Source organism: Nuphar pumila, chromosome 4, assembly GCF_984573655.1.
Source record: "Nuphar pumila chromosome 4, dmNupPumi1.hap1.1, whole genome shotgun sequence".
NCBI lineage: Eukaryota > Viridiplantae > Streptophyta > Magnoliopsida > Nymphaeales > Nymphaeaceae > Nuphar > Nuphar pumila.
The window spans coordinates 138,842,558-138,862,091 of record NC_143252.1 but is presented as its reverse complement, the minus strand read 5'-3'; the positions used below and the strand labels follow the sequence as shown (position 1 = coordinate 138,862,091).

The 19,534-nt window shown below is 37.3% G+C and overlaps 1 protein-coding gene across 3 annotated transcripts in view; it reads left to right on the top strand.

Annotated features, from left to right (window-relative positions):
- LOC149841269 (selT-like protein) overlaps window positions 1-17,361 on the top strand; it is a 46,519-nt gene extending 29,158 nt beyond the window's left edge. The window contains exons 3-5 of one of the 3 annotated variants that reach the window (XM_090003733.1): window positions 2,970-3,288; window positions 16,926-17,069; window positions 17,174-17,361. In XM_090003733.1, the coding sequence (XP_089859859.1) occupies window positions 2,970-3,288; window positions 16,926-17,039 (433 nt within the window). In that variant the 3' untranslated portion in view covers window positions 17,040-17,069; window positions 17,174-17,361. Of the gene's footprint in view, window positions 1-2,969; window positions 3,289-15,573; window positions 15,958-16,925 lie in introns of those variants that run through there. The other 2 variants (XM_090003731.1, XM_090003730.1) reach the window with 2 other exon arrangements.
- The last annotated feature ends 2,173 nt before the right edge of the window (window positions 17,362-19,534 follow it).

Here is a 19,534-nt window from a genome sequence, read left to right as displayed (position 1 = left end):
AAAGGAACTTCCTCGACCTCTACCATAAGTCATTTCCGTGGCGAGCACATCTTGGGTTCCTGGATATCCACGAAGATCTTCAAAAGATCCTTTCAGAGTCATTTCATATTGCAGCAATTTCATGCGAAGATCTTCAAGCTTCGGAAGTTCTGGTAAACATAATAAAATCGTCGTCATGACATGATACTCTGGCCTCAGCCCACTCAAGGTTTGTTGCACCTTATCCTTTTCACTGACGAAACACCCCACAATAGCCAGCTGATCTGTGATACCTTTCATTTTGTTCAGATATTTCATAATAGACATGGAGTCTTTCTTCAGCATTTGAAATTCTCGCTTGAGAAACATGATTCTCACCTTAGATATCTGCGAATATTATTGAACTAGCTTATCCCACAACTCTTTGGTTGAACAATCATCAGGAATGGCTACAAGAACCTCTTGTGAGAGAGTTGAAGTGATATATGCCACTAACGATTGATCCCTTTTCATCCAAGTGACATATTCAGGATTCTTGAGAAGAACAATAGATTGCGCCCTTTTATCGTTCGTTCTTTCCTGCAAAGTGAATTCTGGAGGAGGTGTGACTGATCCATCCAGATGACCAGAGAGATCCTGACTCTTTATAAATGGAATAATCTATCGCTTCCAGGTTAAAAAGTTGGTATTATTCAGTTTTTCAGAGACTAATTGACCAAGGAAATTGGAAGAAAGTCCTGGTTGTGGGTGATGTGAATCCATTTGAATGCTTGGGAGGAGATTTGGACAGAGAAAGTAATGTTTGAAATGGGGATATTTTTGTTTAACTTTGATCAGAAAGAAAAAAAAACAATATTCAAATAGGAATGAAACCAAGAGAATAAAGATATGACTTCAGGACTGTGTATAGGAAAAGGTGAATTTGAAACGATGTTTAGATATGGAAGGTGAATGGAGATGTAGATCACGTGATACAAAATATATATATATATATATATATATATATATATATATATATATATATATATATATATATATATATAACAGAACTCGGTTCAGCTTTAGTGTGAAAACGCAGAAGGTATAAACTAACAACAGTAATTTAATCAGAAACAAAACAAGAAATTAAAGATGACAGTAAGATGAGTTTCAGATTCACGTTAGAGTAACTTGACAGAAATAAGAGACTATGTCGACAGATGGCCACGATGGGAGGTATTAGAATAACTTGGAAGGGACAAAATGGAGTAGAGGGACCTGTCGCCGAAGATGAGTCCTGCACACTTCATGCTGCAGACTTCAGAGGGGTTCGAGCACTTCACGCTGCAGACTTCACGCTGTCCAGAGAAGGAGTCACGATGATGGAGCAAACTGTCGACGAGGGATGGAAACGAGGAGAGAAGGGCACACTTCACGCTGATGAAGCAGACTCTCGACGAGATTTCCCAGAAATTTATTGCTCTGATACCATGTTAGAAAAGAGCCTTCACGCTATCTTCTGCAAAAGAGAGAAAAGAAGAGATGGGAGAAGAGTCTGTAGAGAAAAAGACGTCGGGGCCTTCTGCGTCTCCCATTCTATTGAATATATATTTAATGTACAATTCTAGGGTACGAAAATACCCTCTAATAAACTTTTAAAATACACTATACAAAGATTGGATCTTGACCCGATCCGATTCATGAATCGGGTCGGGTCTGGGTCCAACACCTAACGACGACTTCTTTTCATCCTTCTCCTCCAATCATTTCTATCCAATGCCATGTCCTCGATGAGGTTCAAAGCATTCATATCCTTTCCTATCACCTCCATCCAAGTCTTCTTAGGCCTAGCTCGACCTCTTTTAACTAATAATTTTCCCATTTCTCCATCCTTCTAACTGGAGCATCATTAGGCCTTTGCCGAATATGTCCAAACCATCGTAAACGATTCTCTCTCATCTTATTTTCAATGGATGCAACACCTACCTTCTTACGTATCTCCTCGTTTCGAATTTTATCTTTTATTGTATTTCCACACATCCATCTAAGCATACGCATCTCAGCTACACTCATTTTTTAAATATGATGTCTCTTGGCAGCCCAACATTCCGTACCATATAGTAAAGCGGGCCTAATTGTCGTCCTATAAAACTTTCCCTTCAACCGCAATGACATTCTACGATCGCACAACACTCCAGTTGCACTTTTGTTTTACATAATTGAAAAAAGTTCAGCTAAGGCTATGAAAGCTATTTTGCACGATTTCATGGTAAGCACTGGAATGAAATTCAACCCTAGCAGATCTTTTGTTATTGCTTTCAATGTTAATGTTGAAACGAAGACAGCCTTAAGTAATTTGCTTGGTTGGAGAATTGACTCTTGCCCATCAAATATTTAGGCCTCCTCTTTTTTGGGGTAGTCTTAAAGTTGCTCATTTTACGCCTATTATTGCTAAAGTGCGCACCTCTTCATCATTGAGTACGTGAAAGGGTTCAGGAGATGAACCCTTGGATCAGATTGCAGTCTAACAATAGTAGATTTATGTCTTCTTGAAGGTAGAAGAAACTGTAGTGGCCATATGAATAATTCTGTTGATACATTCCTTCAGGCTGCCAGCAGTTTGTCTCTAGAAGTGAAAGGTCCTTATTATTCTCTATGCGAAGTATTCATGTCATTGCATAATTTAGGTGACGATTTATATTGGAAACATAAGCCACCTCAATGGAATCTATCATGTGGCTCAGAACACTGCAAATGTAATATCCAATTAATTAAATGAAAAGGTCAGATGCCCATCTGCCATCATTCTTTATCTAAAATAAATGCAAATCTACCGTTTTTATTTTTTTTCTCTTTGTATTCATTGTGAAATTGATGCATGGCATAATATAGTATGTGTATGTTTAGGCTTTGAGTTCAGGTAAACTTCATCCTTTAAGGATTAACCTTTTTTTCTGAACTTGCTTGCCATTTTTATTTTTGATACTTTCTCTTCATGCTGTTTTTTATAGGGGAACTGCACTAACAGTGAAGAAGATGTTGGAAACTTCATTTCCTGGAATAGATGTTGTTCTTTCAAATTATCCTCCCCCTCTTCCAAAACGCCTTCTCAGCAAAGTAGTTCCAGTTATTCAGGTGGGAGTTATAGGGATTGTCATGGTAGGGGAGCAAATTTTCCCTAGGCTGGGATATATGACGCCACCATCCTGGTATTACTCCTTGCATGCTAATAAATTTGGAACCATTGCTTCAACCTGGCTTCTTGGAAATGTGGTACAATCTTTTCTTCAAAGCTCTGGAGCATTCGAAGTTTACTGTAATGGTGACTTGGTAAGCAAATTTTGTTTCATTTGCTTCATTCTTGGTTTAGCACTGATGTATTAGATTCTTATAATTTCATTTTGGTCAGTTTATACAGTATTGTCAAATCTACATTTCACACACACACACACACACACACACACAATAGACACACATAATGGAGAAACTATAGGTGATTGCGGTCATTTGGCCTTGTGCTGTTTCCATGCTGGTCTTTTGCTGGCTGCTGTGATTTTGCATAAGCTTTCACTCATCTATTCTTTTTTCACGTCTTTTACAACGACTATGAAAATGCTCCCAAACTTTAGAGATCTTGCTTTTATCACCTAGCTGTCAACTTTATGTTACGTGGAAAAGAATACATAAAAAAGGAACATGTTATACATGGGACATGTGTGCGTGTGTATTATTTGTGTGTATTAACAAATGCATTGAGTTATTTTGTCCGTAAAGATTTTTGATATGCCATGGTGTAATGCCTTGTATTGGTTGGTAACATATATTCATTTAAGTTACATTTATCTTTTCACAAAGATGCTTTATTATGAAAAATACAAAACCAAAGGGTAACTTATGCTATTTGGTAATTTACTGAATTGCCCTAAGTGGTGCTGATGAATATAACATCATCACTGTTGTGTTTAAAAATTTGTTAGGGGCAGCACAAAAGATGGGGTAAAATTGAAAACTTTTTGCTGCCCCTTACGCCCGTTCAATTTCACCAAGTCTTTTGCTGTCCCTAACAAATTTGTTAAAAAAATTGTTGTGTCGTGTACAACTTGGTCTTAAAAAAGTGCCTCTCTCTAGTTAATCCTTTTGTGAATACATTTGCAACTTGATGAAAATCTAAAACTCTTATTTCCATCTCTTCAGATTCCATTCTTTCTCTCACAATGTGATAATCTATCTGAAAGTACTTAGAGTGATCATGTAAAGCAGGATTGGTTGCCAATGCATTGACACTTTTGTTGTTGCAATAAATAAAGATTTGATCTGTCCTGTTTCAAGATCCGTAAGAGGCTTCTGGCCCATGAGATTTCTGCTCCATAACTCCCATGAGTGCCTTGTGCTCTGCTTTTATTCTTGATCTAGCATTAATTTTTTGTTTTTTACTTCATGAAACTAGATTTTTCCCAAGATGCCCTCAATATCCTGAAACAAATTCTCTCATTTGGGCCTCCAACCTAGTTAGCATTTTACCCAAACACATGGCGGACCACAAAACTTTCTTAGATCATTCTTGTAATAAGTCAACCTATGATCCAAGTTTCCTTTAACATAACTCATAACTCACTTTAGAGCTTCCATTTGAGATTCTATTTGAGAGTGCATAAATGGGCAGACTTGGTTTACTGCAACGTGATGTCCAATCTAGTAATTGTCAAGTACCATAGTGCTCCAGCCACACTTCTATGTTTCTCTAGCTTAGTCAACAATTTCCCTTCTATAACTGACAGCTTCTTGCTTATACCAGCTGTGGTATGTATTGGCTTATAAACTTGCGTATTGAACTTGCACAACATATCATATGCATATTTTTGTTGTGAAAATTCATCTTATCATAGGACCTCTGTTAAAATATGAATATATATGTATATATATAATTTTGTTGTAATAAGTAATGCCCATCAGGGGCATTTTAGTTTTTTTACTTTTGTATATAGGTCTGTTCTATAGGGACAGTTTTGTATTTATTTTTGTTTTTTTTATATTTTGTAATTGTCTTGGTTTTGGGGAGCTCTTTTAGTTAGTTTTTTTTTGTTCCAACAGCTCTATTGATTGACTACTCCAAAAAGAACATAACTAAAAGAGCCCCCGAAAACCAAGGCAATTACAAAAAATATAAAAAAACAAAAATAAATACAAAACTGTCCCTATAGGACAGACCTATATACAAAAGTAAAAAGACTAAAAATGCTCCTGATGGGCATTACTTATTACAACAAATTATATATATATATATATTTATATTCATTATATATATACATATTTTAACGCTGTCCACTTCCATATTCTAAAAAATTTCAAACATCCAAGGTCTTTCATCTTAAATCTTTCATGAAGTTATTTATTTCTTGAATTTTCTAGCTTGAACTTCCTGTCACAAAGATATCATCCACATATAATAAAATAATCACAATAGCATTAGAATCTTGTTGAAATTGTCAAAAGAACTTTAATAAATCCGTGCTCCTCGATGGCATTCTAGAAGTTTGCAAACTAAGTCCTAGATGCTTAAATGATCCTATTAAGTTTGCAAATGGATTTTTTTGGGTGTGCTTGAAAGAAACCTAAGCATGTTCTATGTATACTTGTCTTAACTCACCATGCAAGAAAACACTTTTAACATCTAATTGAGAAAATACCAATTGAGAGATAAAGCAACAGATAATATGCTTCTAACACATACTCTCTTAGCAACCGGGTTGATGTGTCCCCAAGACAGGATCAAACCATTGTCGCATTTTAGGTGAGTGACTTTCATTTAATATTGTTCCTTTACCATTGTCAACTTCAAAATCCATGACAACCACCATAGGGATTTGGAGAGGTTTATGAATAGGAGCATTTTAGAGCAAACGTGCTATTTTATTCATAGAGCAAATGTTCTTGTTATTTTCTTCTATTTCTACTACATTCCTCTGGATAAGTACATTGTCCTTACGAATTACAACTAAAAATCCAAAAAAAACAACTGTAGTTTAAAACCTATGCCAATGTCCTCGTCCATGCAAGCCATGATTTTCCTTGAAAAATCTCACTCCTATCAACTATCTTCACTCTGAAAAACATTGTAACTATGTAATAAGCCACTTCTACTTAGTAAGTAGTAACCCATTAATTGCAACTCAAATAATTAGAGTTTTAGGTCTCTTTTTGGAAGTCGTTTTTAAATACAGTTCAAACTAAAACATTCATTTGAAAATAATTCATTGTGAAACATCCTTTGAAATCTCAACCACTTTGAAAACAATACCTTAAAAATTTGGTTGTATTGAAAGAACCTTTCAAAGGTTGAGTTATTTTACAAATAACATTCAAAACATGTTCTCTTAGAATACTTGCTTCAAAACTTGGTTCACACGCCAAGATTGTCAAACTTATAATTATTGAAATCTTGGTCACTTTCAAAATATAAACGTTGTAGTTTGCAAAGAAGATGGTTAAAGACCTTGATTCAGTTTAATGAGAACAACAAATAAAAAACATTACTTTAAAAATTGGTTGTTATAAAATCATGTTTGGTCCACTCCTACCACAACTTTGAGGGTCATACAGAATCCCTTTGTTACTACTGATTGTTAAAATATGTTGTAATTTCGTATATATATTTTATATATATAAGGTGATACATATACATATATTACATATGTATATGTATCTACCTATTATATATATAAAATATATATATTGCTAAGGGTAGTTTAGGTATTTTACACATATTCATTTTCGTGAATATGGTTTGTAATTTTTACCTTTTTTTCTTTTTTATTTTTTCTCTTTTCATTTAATGCATGTACTTGCATTGGGAGGGGCCCAAGCCACTAGTCGTTGGACCCCTCCAACGGTCACATTTGTGACCGTTGGAGGGGCTCCAACGACTATGTGGAGCCCCTCCCAATGCCTCCTAAAAGCCCTATAAATATGGGCAGCTCCTCTTGTATTTTCTCAAGGGATTTGGGATTATAGCCCAACCTCTTTAGTTGTTTATAAAACTTATGAGTGCATTTGCACATTTGTGATTTCGTGTGTTGTGCTTGTTGTGCACAAGTGTTCTTGGGTGTGTATGTTCACACATTTATTCTCAAGGTTATTGCGTTATCGACTAAAGTATCTTGTTGAAGATACTTTTACATGGTATCAAAGCCTCGTTGAAAAGGAAGAATTGCGATTCGCCCTCTCTTGCATTCCTCGAAAAGCGTGCCTTCAAGTTTTTTTGAAATCAAAGAGGATCACCTTCTTCGAGCAATATTTTGGGAGCCTCTCTTGTCAAGAAAGACGCGAAAAGTAATTAAGGTACGTATTATCTCTTGTATTCTTTCCTCTCTAATGGGCGAAAAAGACCCCCATTTCTCTCTTGGGTTTAAGCTTAATGGCTCAAACTATCATGTTTGGGCCGGTAATATGGAAGCCCATATTAAAGGAAAGGGGCTTTGGGGTTACGTTCATGGATCCATACCGGAACCGGAACCCAAAATTACCATTATTGAAGGAGGGGATATTAAGATCCTTGAAGGGGATGAAAGACAAAAGGCCCTTGAAGAGTATTCTAAAAAACATGATGATTGGGAAATGAAGAACTTCAAGATCTTATCTTGGATTTTCTCATCCGTTGAGACCAAGATAAACGCCAACATCATCAAATTTAAAAAAACTTTCGAAGCTTGGGTATATCTTGAGAAAATGTACACCTCAAGAGATCTATCCCACAAGTACTTTCTCCAAAAGAGGGCTTTGACCCTCCAATAAAATGACATGACCATTCGGGAGTACTTTGCCGAATTATCCTCTATTTGGGACGAGCTCGCAATTCTTGAACCTAAATGGAGTGGTGAGGCAATCGAATTAAGGCACAAACAACTTAAGGAAGACCGGTTCTTCAATTTTTTAAATGGCCTTAGACCCGAATTCGAACAAGTTCGGTCCTCTCTTCTCTCCGCCTTCACATCCCCCTCACTTGAAGATGTTATCACCAAGCTAAGTGGTGAAGAAACCCGTATGGGGATTGGCAAAAATAATCCTAGCATTCTTGTTACTTCCTCTACTCAAGAAGATGGTGAAATGGCTAATGCCGTGTCAAGACCGGGAAATAACATGAAGACCTATAGGCCTCCTCATTTCAAGAATCAAGGAGGAAATGATCGGTATGGCAAAAGAGACTATAACAAAGTGACTTGCTACTATTGTAAAGAACCCGGACATATCAAACCTTTGTGTCCTAAATGGAAGAAATTAATTGCAACGGCTATGGCATCTCAAGTTGAAGAACGATCTTCTTCATCAAATGAGTCTCTTTCTCTTCAACAAATTGTAGATGCACTTCAACCTCTTCTTAAGGGAGGTACTTCCGGAGCCGCTATGTCATCTTCTTCCCCCGGTAAGACATCTTGGCTTTTAGATTCCGGGGCATCCTTTCACATGACCCCTAGCTCTTGTTCTCTTTCAAATTTTTCTAAAAATTCTTTTCCATCCTTTGTCTCAACCGCGGACGGAACATCTCTTGAGATTAAAGGAATAGGTAATTTTGAAAAACAAGACTTCTTTGTTCCAAAAATTCGTTTTGTTCCAAACCTCAACTTAAATCTTCTTTCCGTCTCCCAACTCTCGGACCATGGTTGCGATATAAAATTCTCTTCTAATAAATGTTGGATACAGGATCACCAGTCCGGGAGATTGATTGGGGAAGACTCTAGAAGAGGTGACCTCTACTACGTAGATTTTCTTCAAGTTCCCAAGAGTCAATTTTGCAACGTCGTCCAAAACAAAGATATTCATGTATGGCATAAGAGATTGGGTCATCCCAATATTGTTAAAATCTCTTATTTGTCTTTTATTAAACATCTTTGTAAAAGTGACTTTTTGTGTAATGAATGCATTCTTGGGAAAATGAAATGTTTGCCTTTTCCTCAAAGATCCATGTTTACAACAAAACCATTTGAAATTGTCCATTCCGATGTATGGGGACCGGCTCCGGTAATGTCAAAAGGAGGATTTTCATATTATGTGATCTTCATGGATAACTACACTAGGTTTTGTTGGATTTATTTCCTTAAACACAAACATGAAGTTTTTTCAACTTTTAAAAGTTTTCACATGATGATTTCAAATCAATTCAATGGATGTTTAAAAATCTTTAGGTCTGACTCTGGAGGAGAATACCTCTCAAATGAATTTAAGAGTTATCTTGAAAATTTTGGTATTCTTCATCAAAAATCTTGTCCGAAAACCCCTCAACAAAATGGGTTAGCCGAACGAAAGCACAGGCACATCATTGAAACAACTAGGACTCTAATCATTTCTCAAAACATTCCAAAAAATCTTTGGGCTGAGGCAGCCCTTACTTCTGTCTATCTCATAAACAGGCTCCCATCGAAAAATTTAAACAAAATTTCTCCCTTTGAAAAACTGTACGATAAGGAACCTGATTATAGCAGGTTAAGGGTCTTTGGGTGTAAATGTTTTGTTCTTACTGATAAGAATGACAAACTTTCTCCTAAAGCCATTCCTTGTGCCTTTCTTGGCTATTCTGAAACCCAAAAGGGGTTTCGTTGTTATGATATCAAAAGTGATAAATTGTATGTTTCCCGAAATGTGAGTTTTTTGGAAAATATTAGTAGATTTGAACGTTGTGACCCCCATAATGAAAATATGGATTACTCTTTTTTATTTGATTTACTGAATAAAGACGATGATACTAGTGATAATGAGTCAGATCAAAGCAACCTAAATGAATTTGAAACTGAGGAAAACATCTCCTTGCCTCATTCGTCACATCAACCTAGAGACCCTATCACCTACTCTCATAGAGATCAAAACAACTTTAGGAGTGCTCTTGACAGATATAATGATGCCAGTCCCAGTGCCTCTCAGAATGAAGTGATCCCTCGTAGAACTGAGAGAAGTAGAAGGCCTCTTTCTAGGTTCATTTCCTATGACTCTTTTTCACCAAGATATAGAGCCTGCCTTAGTGCCATCCACTCCTATATAGAACCTAAAAATTTTGAAGAAGCACGAAAGTGCCCTGAATGGATTAATGCAATGGACAATGAACTTGAGGCTCTGAGAAGAGCCAAAACTTGGGAGTTTCAAAATCTCCCTAAAGGCAAGAAAACAATAGGATGCAGATGGGTGTTTAAAGTAAAAACTAAAAGTGATGGATCCCTTGAAAGGTATAAAGCTCGCTTGGTTGCAAAAGGGTATAGTCAAGAATATGGTATTGACTATGAAGAAACTTTTGCTCCTGTAGCTCGTATGGTCACTGTCCGATGTCTTATAACCGTTGCCTCTATCAACAAATGGAACATCTATCAAATGGATGTTAAAAATGCCTTTTTAAATGGCGATTTAAGCGAAGAAGTTTATATGGATGCTCCTCCTGGAATGGAGACTCCTAAAGGAAAGGTGCTTCGTCTTCAAAAAGCACTCTATGGCCTAAAACAAGCCCCCAAGGCTTGGTATGATAGATTTAACTCTGTAATGATTGAAAATGGTTTTTCCTCTTGTTTTACTGACACTGCTCTTTTTGTTAGAAAATCCAATGCAGGGATTATTATTTTACTTCTGTATGTTGATGACATGATCATCACTGGGAGTGACTCTAACGGGGTTAAGAGTATAAAATCTATCTTAAAAGATAGATTTGAAATGTCTGACTTAGGTTTTCTAACTTATTTTTTGGGAATTGAAGTAGCATACTCTCTTAGAGGATATTTCTTATCCCAAACTAAGCTTGCTTCTGAGATCATTGACAGGTCAGGTATTACAGATGAGAAGCTTTGTGAAACTCCTGCGGTAGTAGGAGCAAAGATGAAAATTGATGATGGAGTTCCCCTTTTGGATCCTACACCCTACAGACAGCTTGTAGGATCATTGATGTATCTGAGTATTACCAGACCAGATATATCCCATGCAGTCTATACTGCAAGTCAGTTTCAGCATGCGCCTACATCTGTTCACATGAGTGTCATCTTACGAGTCGTAAGATACATAAAGGGTACTCTAAATAAGAGAGTTTTTCTGTCCTCTTCTTTTGACTTAAAATTGATTGCGTATACTGACTCAGATTGGGGAGGTGACTCAAATAACCGTCACTCCACCACTGGTTTTTGTGTGTTCTTAGGAGACTCTAATATCGTGGAGATGCAAGAAGCAACAAAAGGTGTCACTCTCCTCCACAGAAGCTGAATATCGTGTCATGACAACTACTACCATGGAGATTGTTTGGATTCATCAATTGCTAGAAGACATGGGGATTACAATAGAAGGGCCCACTAAGCTTTGTTGTGACAACAAGAGTGCAATCTACATCGCGAAAAATCACACCTTTCATGAGCAGACTAAACACATCGAAATGAACTGTCACTATGTTCGTGAAGCATATCTAAAAGGAGTCATTGATCTTCCTTATGTCACATCCGAATATCAGCTGGCATACTTCTTTACTAAAGCTTTGTGCACTCCGCGATTCAACTTCCTTCTTGGCAAACTATCGGTCATCTTGCCCTAAGTTTGAGGGGGGGTGTTAAAATATGTTGTAATTTCGTATATATATTATATATATATAAGGTGATACATATACATATATTACATATGTATATGTATCTACCTATTATATATATAAAATATATATATTGCTAAGGGTAGTTTAGGTAAGGGTAGTTTAGGTATTTTACACATATTCATTTTCGTGAATATGGTTTGTAATTTTTACCTTTTTTCTTTTTTCTCTTTTCATTTAATGCATGTACTTGCATTGGGAGGGGCCCAACCCACTAGTCGTTGGACCCCTCCAACGGTCACATTTGTGACCGTTGGAGGGGCTCCAACGACTATGTGCAGCCCCTCCCAATGCCTCCTAAAAGCCCTATAAATATGGGCAGCTCCTCTTGTATTTTCTCAAGGGATTTGGGATTATAGCCCAACCTCTTTAGTTGTTTATAAAACTTATGAGTGCATTTGCACATTTGTGATTTCGTGTGTTGTGCTTGTTGTGCACAAGTGTTCTTGGGTGTGTATGTTCACACATTTATTCTCAAGGTTATTGCGTTATCGACTAAAGTATCTTGTTGAAGATACTTTTACAGGGTCAGTCAACAGTTAATACCAAACTTGTTGGGCCAATAATACCAACTGGTGAGGACTGGGGAGTCCATTTATGACGATTCAAATTCTATGAGGTTTTCAAGGCATGAGACTAGGGATGGCAGTGGACCGGGGGAAAGCGGGGCCCCGCCCCGCCTCGCCCCGTTTGGACCGGGGATGAAGGGTATGAAATGGGGATGGAGGCGGGGACGAAGGTTTAAATCCATCCCCGTCCGGGGATGGAGGCGGGGATGGACGTGCACTTTTCTCCGCCCCACCCCGTCCCCGCCTCATCACCGCCCCAACCCCGCCCCGACTACTTTTCCCCGCAATATCCCTGCCCCGCCCCGCCTCGCCTCATCCCCGTTTGAACCGGGGATGGAGGACATGAAACGGGGATGAAGGCGGGGGTGGAGGATAAAATCCATCCCCGCCGCGGAGGCGTGGCGGGGGTGGAGGATAAAATTTTGAGGCGGGGCGGGGGTGGAGACCTTGTCCCCCGCCCCGCCCCGCCCCACTGCCATCCCTACATGAGACTAATATCCTCGACAGAACATTTAATCCCATTGACTAAATGAATGGATCTCTCAACCCCAGGACCAGTCCACTAGGTTAGTAGAACTCCTACAATAAGTCTATTTTGTTGGAGACCAATTAGGATTGAGTCAAGGTAAGTTGGCATTGTTGGCCAGCTCAACCTATCCCAAGGAGAGTCAAATTAAGGAGGAATATTCACACAAGGAAAACTTCAGTTAGAGGGCAGATCAACATGAGATGGTTCACGAAACTAGTTATAGAGGTGAACAAGAATATCATCTGACCAAATCAAAGGACAAAACTAGTATCAAGACAAATCAAAATTCTATAATCAGTTTTGATAAGACTAGAAACAACCTATGTAAACAAATGGAAAATACTAGAAATAGAGGAGGCACCTTTCTCTCTCACATTCGAGAGAGTAAGGCTTTATCTCATGGATGTAGATTCGATAAGAATCGAACCATGTAAATATTGTGTGAATTTATGTGATTGTGTGTGTGGCCTGATTCTTTTATGGTATCAGAGCCCACAACCTAGTCGGCCATGTAATCCAGTTCAAGCTCTTTCTCTACATCATCGTCTTTAGCCAATAGCACCTTGTCAGGTACGATGGTTGGTTTTCGTTATCTCCATTATCAAATAGCTTGCATCACTTCTTATATGTGAAATTGAATGATGAAAACTATTCCTTATGGGAATCTCAATTTACACCTATCCTTATGAAATTAGCATATTGTCGCAAAGCTTTCTTTTGTAATTCTAGTGCAAAGCTTTCTTCCACTCTATACTTCTTTTCTTTTGCTCCCTTTCTCCCTTTAGCCCAACCTTCCCTTTGCGAAAGGAAATAACTAGCGCAAACTGCCATCTGACCACCGATTTATAATGGAAATAGGTTGCTCAACCGGTGTAACTATTGTGTGGGAGATTCATGGAGGCATTTCTAGGATGAAGCATGAGTTAGTCAACACAAATCCAAATGTGGTCGTATGCAATTCTAGTAAGCTGCCAGACGTTGTGAAATGGCAAATAAATAAGCTATTGCAAGAGAACCAGAGGGAGAGAATAAAAAAATAGGAGTCAACAAAAATTGGGTGTTGGGATATGTCTCAACCTTGGGAAGACTCATAAGTGCGTATTGAGGAGTTTACGAAGCTAACTGGCAGTGTAACCCTACTAAGGAGGAGTTGGAGATGATACAATAGTAGAAAGGTAAGGGCATAGAGGTAGGGATAGGCAGCAGTGGTACTCGGCATGCACTACCCTGTGGCGCTGCTACTAGAGGAAGGAGGAAAGGAGAGGGACTTGACATAGGATTGGTACCTATTTCTTGCCTAGGACGACCCCAAGAGCCCAACCAGCTATATGTTTTGCCATGGCATCCAAACAAATAATCAAACAGGCAGATCTAGCAGTTGGATGCTTTTTCAATGAGACCTAGACACCCTTCAATGTTGCAAGGCCATATCATTTTCAGGCTATAGCTGATGTAATAGCCAATATAGAAAGTTATAAGATGCCCTCTTATCATGCATTGACAGTCAAGATTCTAGAGCAAGTTGCAAAAGTAGTTTGGTGAGTTTAGAGTCTTGGAAGACTATTGGTTGCATCATCATGGTAGATGGATGGATGGGCAAGTTTTCGTCTTAAAGGAGTCATGTTCTTCAAATCTATTTATATATCTGATAGAATGAAGACGACATATGAGCTGTTTTATATCTTTAAAAAGGTAGTGGAGGATGCTAAACCTAAAAATGTGGTCCAATTCATTACTAATAATACAACAAACCTTGGAGTTGCTAGAAAAATGGAGATCACTATAATTGTTTTGTTTGGTGTCCATTTACAGTGGATTGCATTGATATCATGCTTGAAGATATTGGTGAGATGGATGACATTTCTGAGATCATTGAGATGGGCAAGAAAGTAACAAAATTCATCTATAATCATTCGGGGATACTAAACTTGATGAGGATGTTTACAGAGGGGGCTGAGTTGATACGCCTTGCATTTGCAAAAGTTTGGTATGAATATTTTAATTGTATAAAGCCTTGTAATTTATCAAAATGAATTGAAGTAGATGTTCGCTTCTGGAATGCTATGAAGATTGCGTAGAAACCTATTGGGGTTGAGATAGTCTTCTTTGTGGACTTTTGGAAGGGGTGTAGTATGTTTTTAAGGATGACAATGCCACTTGTTAAAGTGTTAAGAAGAGTGACAATGATGAGAGACTAATTATGCCCTACTTATATGATGATATGGATGGGGCACACGAGCATATTAGATATAATTTCAAGGGCAAAATAGAATATTATATGCCAGTTTGGAATGTAATTGATAGGAGATGGACTGGCCAGTTCTATCAAGACATTCATGCTGTTGTATATTACTTGAATCCTACCATCAAATTCTCATCGACATTCATATATGATAGAAAATTGGCAAAGGGCATCTTGAATTCCATTGAGAAACTAAATGTAGACTATAGTGTCCAAAGAGAAATTCATTTGGAGTTAACTAGTATGAAAAAATGGTAAAGACTTTAGAAGAAGGAACACAATCCAATTACGTAGCTCATTATAACAAGGTATGCATTTAAAATTCAATGTTATTATATTTAATTATGTATTTTCATGTTACAAGGATTTTTCTCTCATGATATGATACTTTCTTTTGTTGGTTCAGTAATGGTGGAATAAGTTTGATGAAGACGCTCTTGCATTATCTAGGTTTGTACAACGTATATTGAACCAGGGATGTAGCACGAGTGAATGTGAGAGGAATTGAAGTTTTTTAAGTGCATTCATGCAAAAAAAAAAAATTGTTGGAGCACTCACGATTGAATGATCTTGTATTTGTCACCTACAACATGAGATTTAAGTAAAGGTAAAATTAAGATATATGATAGTGGATTTAATATATACATGTATTATAATTAATATTTGGATGTTATAGATACAAAAAGAATCAAGAAGACTCCAGAGCAGCTACGACCCCATCAGTAGTGACAACCTTGACATATTAAATGCATGGGTAGAAGAAGAGCCTGGTGTCTTGAATGATGATAAAGATTGGATGCAACTAGAGGCTGAGATGAAGGCTTAGGTGGATGAAACTAATGATTATGCTGGATCAGAGTTGAATGAAGAAAAAGGAGAAGAATTAAAAGTAGAAGATCTATCATTTTAGTATTGTTTTGTCATAATTGATGAACATAGATATATTAGGATGCTTGTTCTTTTGTTTTGGTATGTAATGTATGACTTCGATGTCAAACAATCATGCTTGTGAGTTGTTACTTTTGTTAGATGTTAGCAATGTTATCCGTTTCATTTCAAATGTTTTGCTAGTGCATGTGTATGTTTAATTACTAATAATGCTCATTTTCATGCTCATTTCTTTTTAATTGCTTTTTATGATTTTTTTGGTATTTTTTGGATATTTTCTCTTTTTTTGGTAATTTTTTTCAAAACTTTCTGTGATTTTTAAATTAAGTTTTCTTCCATATCTTACAGTACGATAGGGTATGACACACCCGTATCTCAGGCCCAACCGTTCCGAGTACCGATACGATAATTACAACATTGGTTGTCAGCAATGAATTCGAGATCATTTGATGAATTCCTCATTTACTTGAATACTAGTTGGAACATGCACCTTATTATGTGTACATGCTCTTTTTGTGCTGCAGGTGCATGATATAAATTTGCTAGACTTTTCTACATGCAACCTAGTAGAAAACACTTTTTTTTCACAAGTTTTCCACCTTTTTATTAGTTCTGACCTGGTAACTAGTAGATAACAGGTTTTGGATAATGTTTTTGCAACATGTAAGTTGCTTTTCCAAGAGCTTAAAAAATCATCTGCCCACAATGTACCAAAATTTCATGACTCAAAAAATCATATTTTTAAAATGAAAAAAAGTTTATCCAAAGTGCAATCCCTTGCAAACAAATCATGCTGAACACATTTATGAGGTCAAATTGAGTGGATACAACTTGAAACTATGATTTTCCAACTAGATTGATACAATAGACATTAGCAAATATTTTTCCACAGGTTCATTCCACTTTTGTCATCATCAGTGTGCCACATTTTGTCACATGTTTTTTTTTATCCATTTAATGTTTGCTGTTATTCTTCATTGGAATTGTTCTTAGAAGCTAAGTTGCTTTGATTTGCATTATATTCCTATGTTAATTGATTATATGGAAAACAGGAAAAGAGTAAGGATAAAAATAAAAGATATTGGTAACTCATGTCTGTGAACTAAATGGTCCCTGAAACTTCAATTTTTCATGTTATAGGTGTTCTCTAAATTAAGCTTGCAGAGATTTCCTGGTGAAATTGAGTTGAGGGACCTTATCAGCAATAAGCTTGCTGCTTCGAAGACCAAAGGTGCTGGTGCAATGTGGAACTAATCCAGACACGCTTATTCTTAGTAGACAAAGGTACAAGAAGTTGTGGATTAGGATTGAAGATGCTAGCAACCTTGGGCTCTTATTTTTCAGTGTTCTTTGGTTAGCAGAGTTCATAAACTACCTGTTTGCTGCAGAGCTAAGGGAGCTAGCTTACGTATGAACGCAATGGTCATAATAAAATAGGTTTCAGATACTTTCTTGGACTAACAGTTTATGATATGGGAAACCCTGAAATGAACAAACACAGTTGTACTTGATTTGGACTTCTCTTTACATGACATGATTTAAAATAAGGGAAACAATTTTCCACAATTTCAGCAAATGTGTACAAATTTTGATGGTCAATACATGACTTCAAAGTGCACTAGCAAGAAAGTTGAACCTCAAAAAGATTGGCCTTTCTCACGACAAAAGAAGACTTTCCGAACAACTTTGTCAGCCTGAAGGAAAGTTGTTACTCTCCCAAGTTGCAAAGATGCTCTTAGGTTTCGTGTTTATTTTTCTGAATAATATTGCTCTAGGCATCTTTCTTCATGTAACGCAGATCAACTTTTATTTTTCTCCAAAAATGTGCTGGACTCTGTTGCGAGGTTACAGTAGTATTCAGAATTGAAAATTGAGTACGGGAATATAATGGATATTTAGAATGCAGCCATGTTGCATTCCTTTTTTATCTTTTGTCTGTTCTGCTCTTCTTGAACCCGTCAGATGCTATGTTATGGACTGCCTAAACACAGACCAAAGGAACAGAGAACGGAGAAATTTGGGTATCAAGGGTCACCTTATAAATCAATCTACACTGCCATTCTAGGATCAAAGCTCTTACCACACAATTCAAGTGTTTGCATGAAACTATTTGAAGTCGTTGATTTAAATGGGTCTATAGCTCGAATCAAACTGCCTGACTGAAACCAAATCAGTAGACTGCAATTGATCGGTTCATATTAATTGAAATTGGAGTTTCAGGAATCAATCCGTTAAAATAGAGTTTGTGGGACTTTGGTTGAAATATAAGTATGAATTTACGAGTACTTTATAATAATGGAACTGCATAGATTAGAACCAAGTGCCCAGCCACAAAAGAACCTCAACTGCTTAAGAACATGTGCACATCCACTCCCAATTGTATGCAAGTGTACGTACAACACTTTGTTGTTTAATTAAATAAACTGAAGGATTAAGACTCCCTTTTGATGTTGGTAAGGATGCATTAACCTGTACAATCAGCCCTCTTCTCGGGCTGTGGTTGGGTTTTCGGACCGAGTACATAGTTTGGTGTTCGGTTCATTTTTAGGATTCAGGTGCTTTTGTGGGGCCCTGGTACAGGCTGATTGAGGTTAACCGTTGAAAAAAAAACAAGAAAAAAAGGGCAATGCGCCTCTTTTCAACCTGTTCCTTTCCTCTTGATCTCCCTCTTCTCTCTCTCGACCTTCCATTACCTTCTCTCAATCTTCCTTTTCTCTGCACTGTCGCATGGACCCATCTGGCTTTGTGGCTCGAATGGCTCCCTTGCAAGTTGCGGACCATAGCTCGAATGACTCTCTTGCAATTTGTGGACCCATCTGGCTTTGTGGCTCGAACAACTCCCTTGCAAGCTGCGGACCACAACTTGAACGACTCTTGCAATTTGTAGACTCATCTTCCTTTCTGGCTTAAACGACTCCATTGCAAACTGGTGTCAACGTTGGTGTTCTGTATGTATTACATGTTTGTAGAAAAAAACCATTTCTTTTAAGTTGATTTTGCAGGTGACTGCATAACTTTCTGTTTAGTTTAACCAATCAGATATGTTTTGCTGTAATTAACATTGAAAAATTGGTGTACAACGAAGCACTCCTTTTTTATCAGATTGCAAAACAAATCTTCATCAAGCTAAGACAGTAAGATACTCTCAACAACAATACTTTGGACCAACAACTAGCGCCACTCAATTTGCATCGTAGCAGTACAACTAGCGACACTGATCGTGGATATGCAATACCAATCGAGAGTAAGCCAAATAGAGACACACAGTACCTTAGCAACAATCACTTATGAACAACGGCACTCCATCTCTAATAGTTTATATTGAAAACTATTATTTAAATTGTTACTGCAAATCACTATTCAGTTGGTAGGCCAAATTGCCATTTATGTTGCTACTAAAATATCTATTTCATTGTTCCATTTTACTATTTCAAATGGCTTTGTTCATCAACTTTTGAAAGGCTGTTTTGGTTTTTCCTTTTTCCATGAAATTGCACTGGGAGTCATTCATGCATTAGGATTATGTCAAGTATTCACTTGCAATAGGGAAACGCTAATGCCCATATTGGCCTTTGCCTCTTTGAAATGAGTCTAGAAAACCATGGTGCAATAAAGTGAGGTACAACAAACTAGACAGAGAACACACAGCACTATTTCAAAGTCCACTACATGGAATGAAAACAGATGATATAATTGAAAAGAGAAAAAGTAGAAAAAGGCTGAATATTAAAGAGACTAAGGCCATTGAA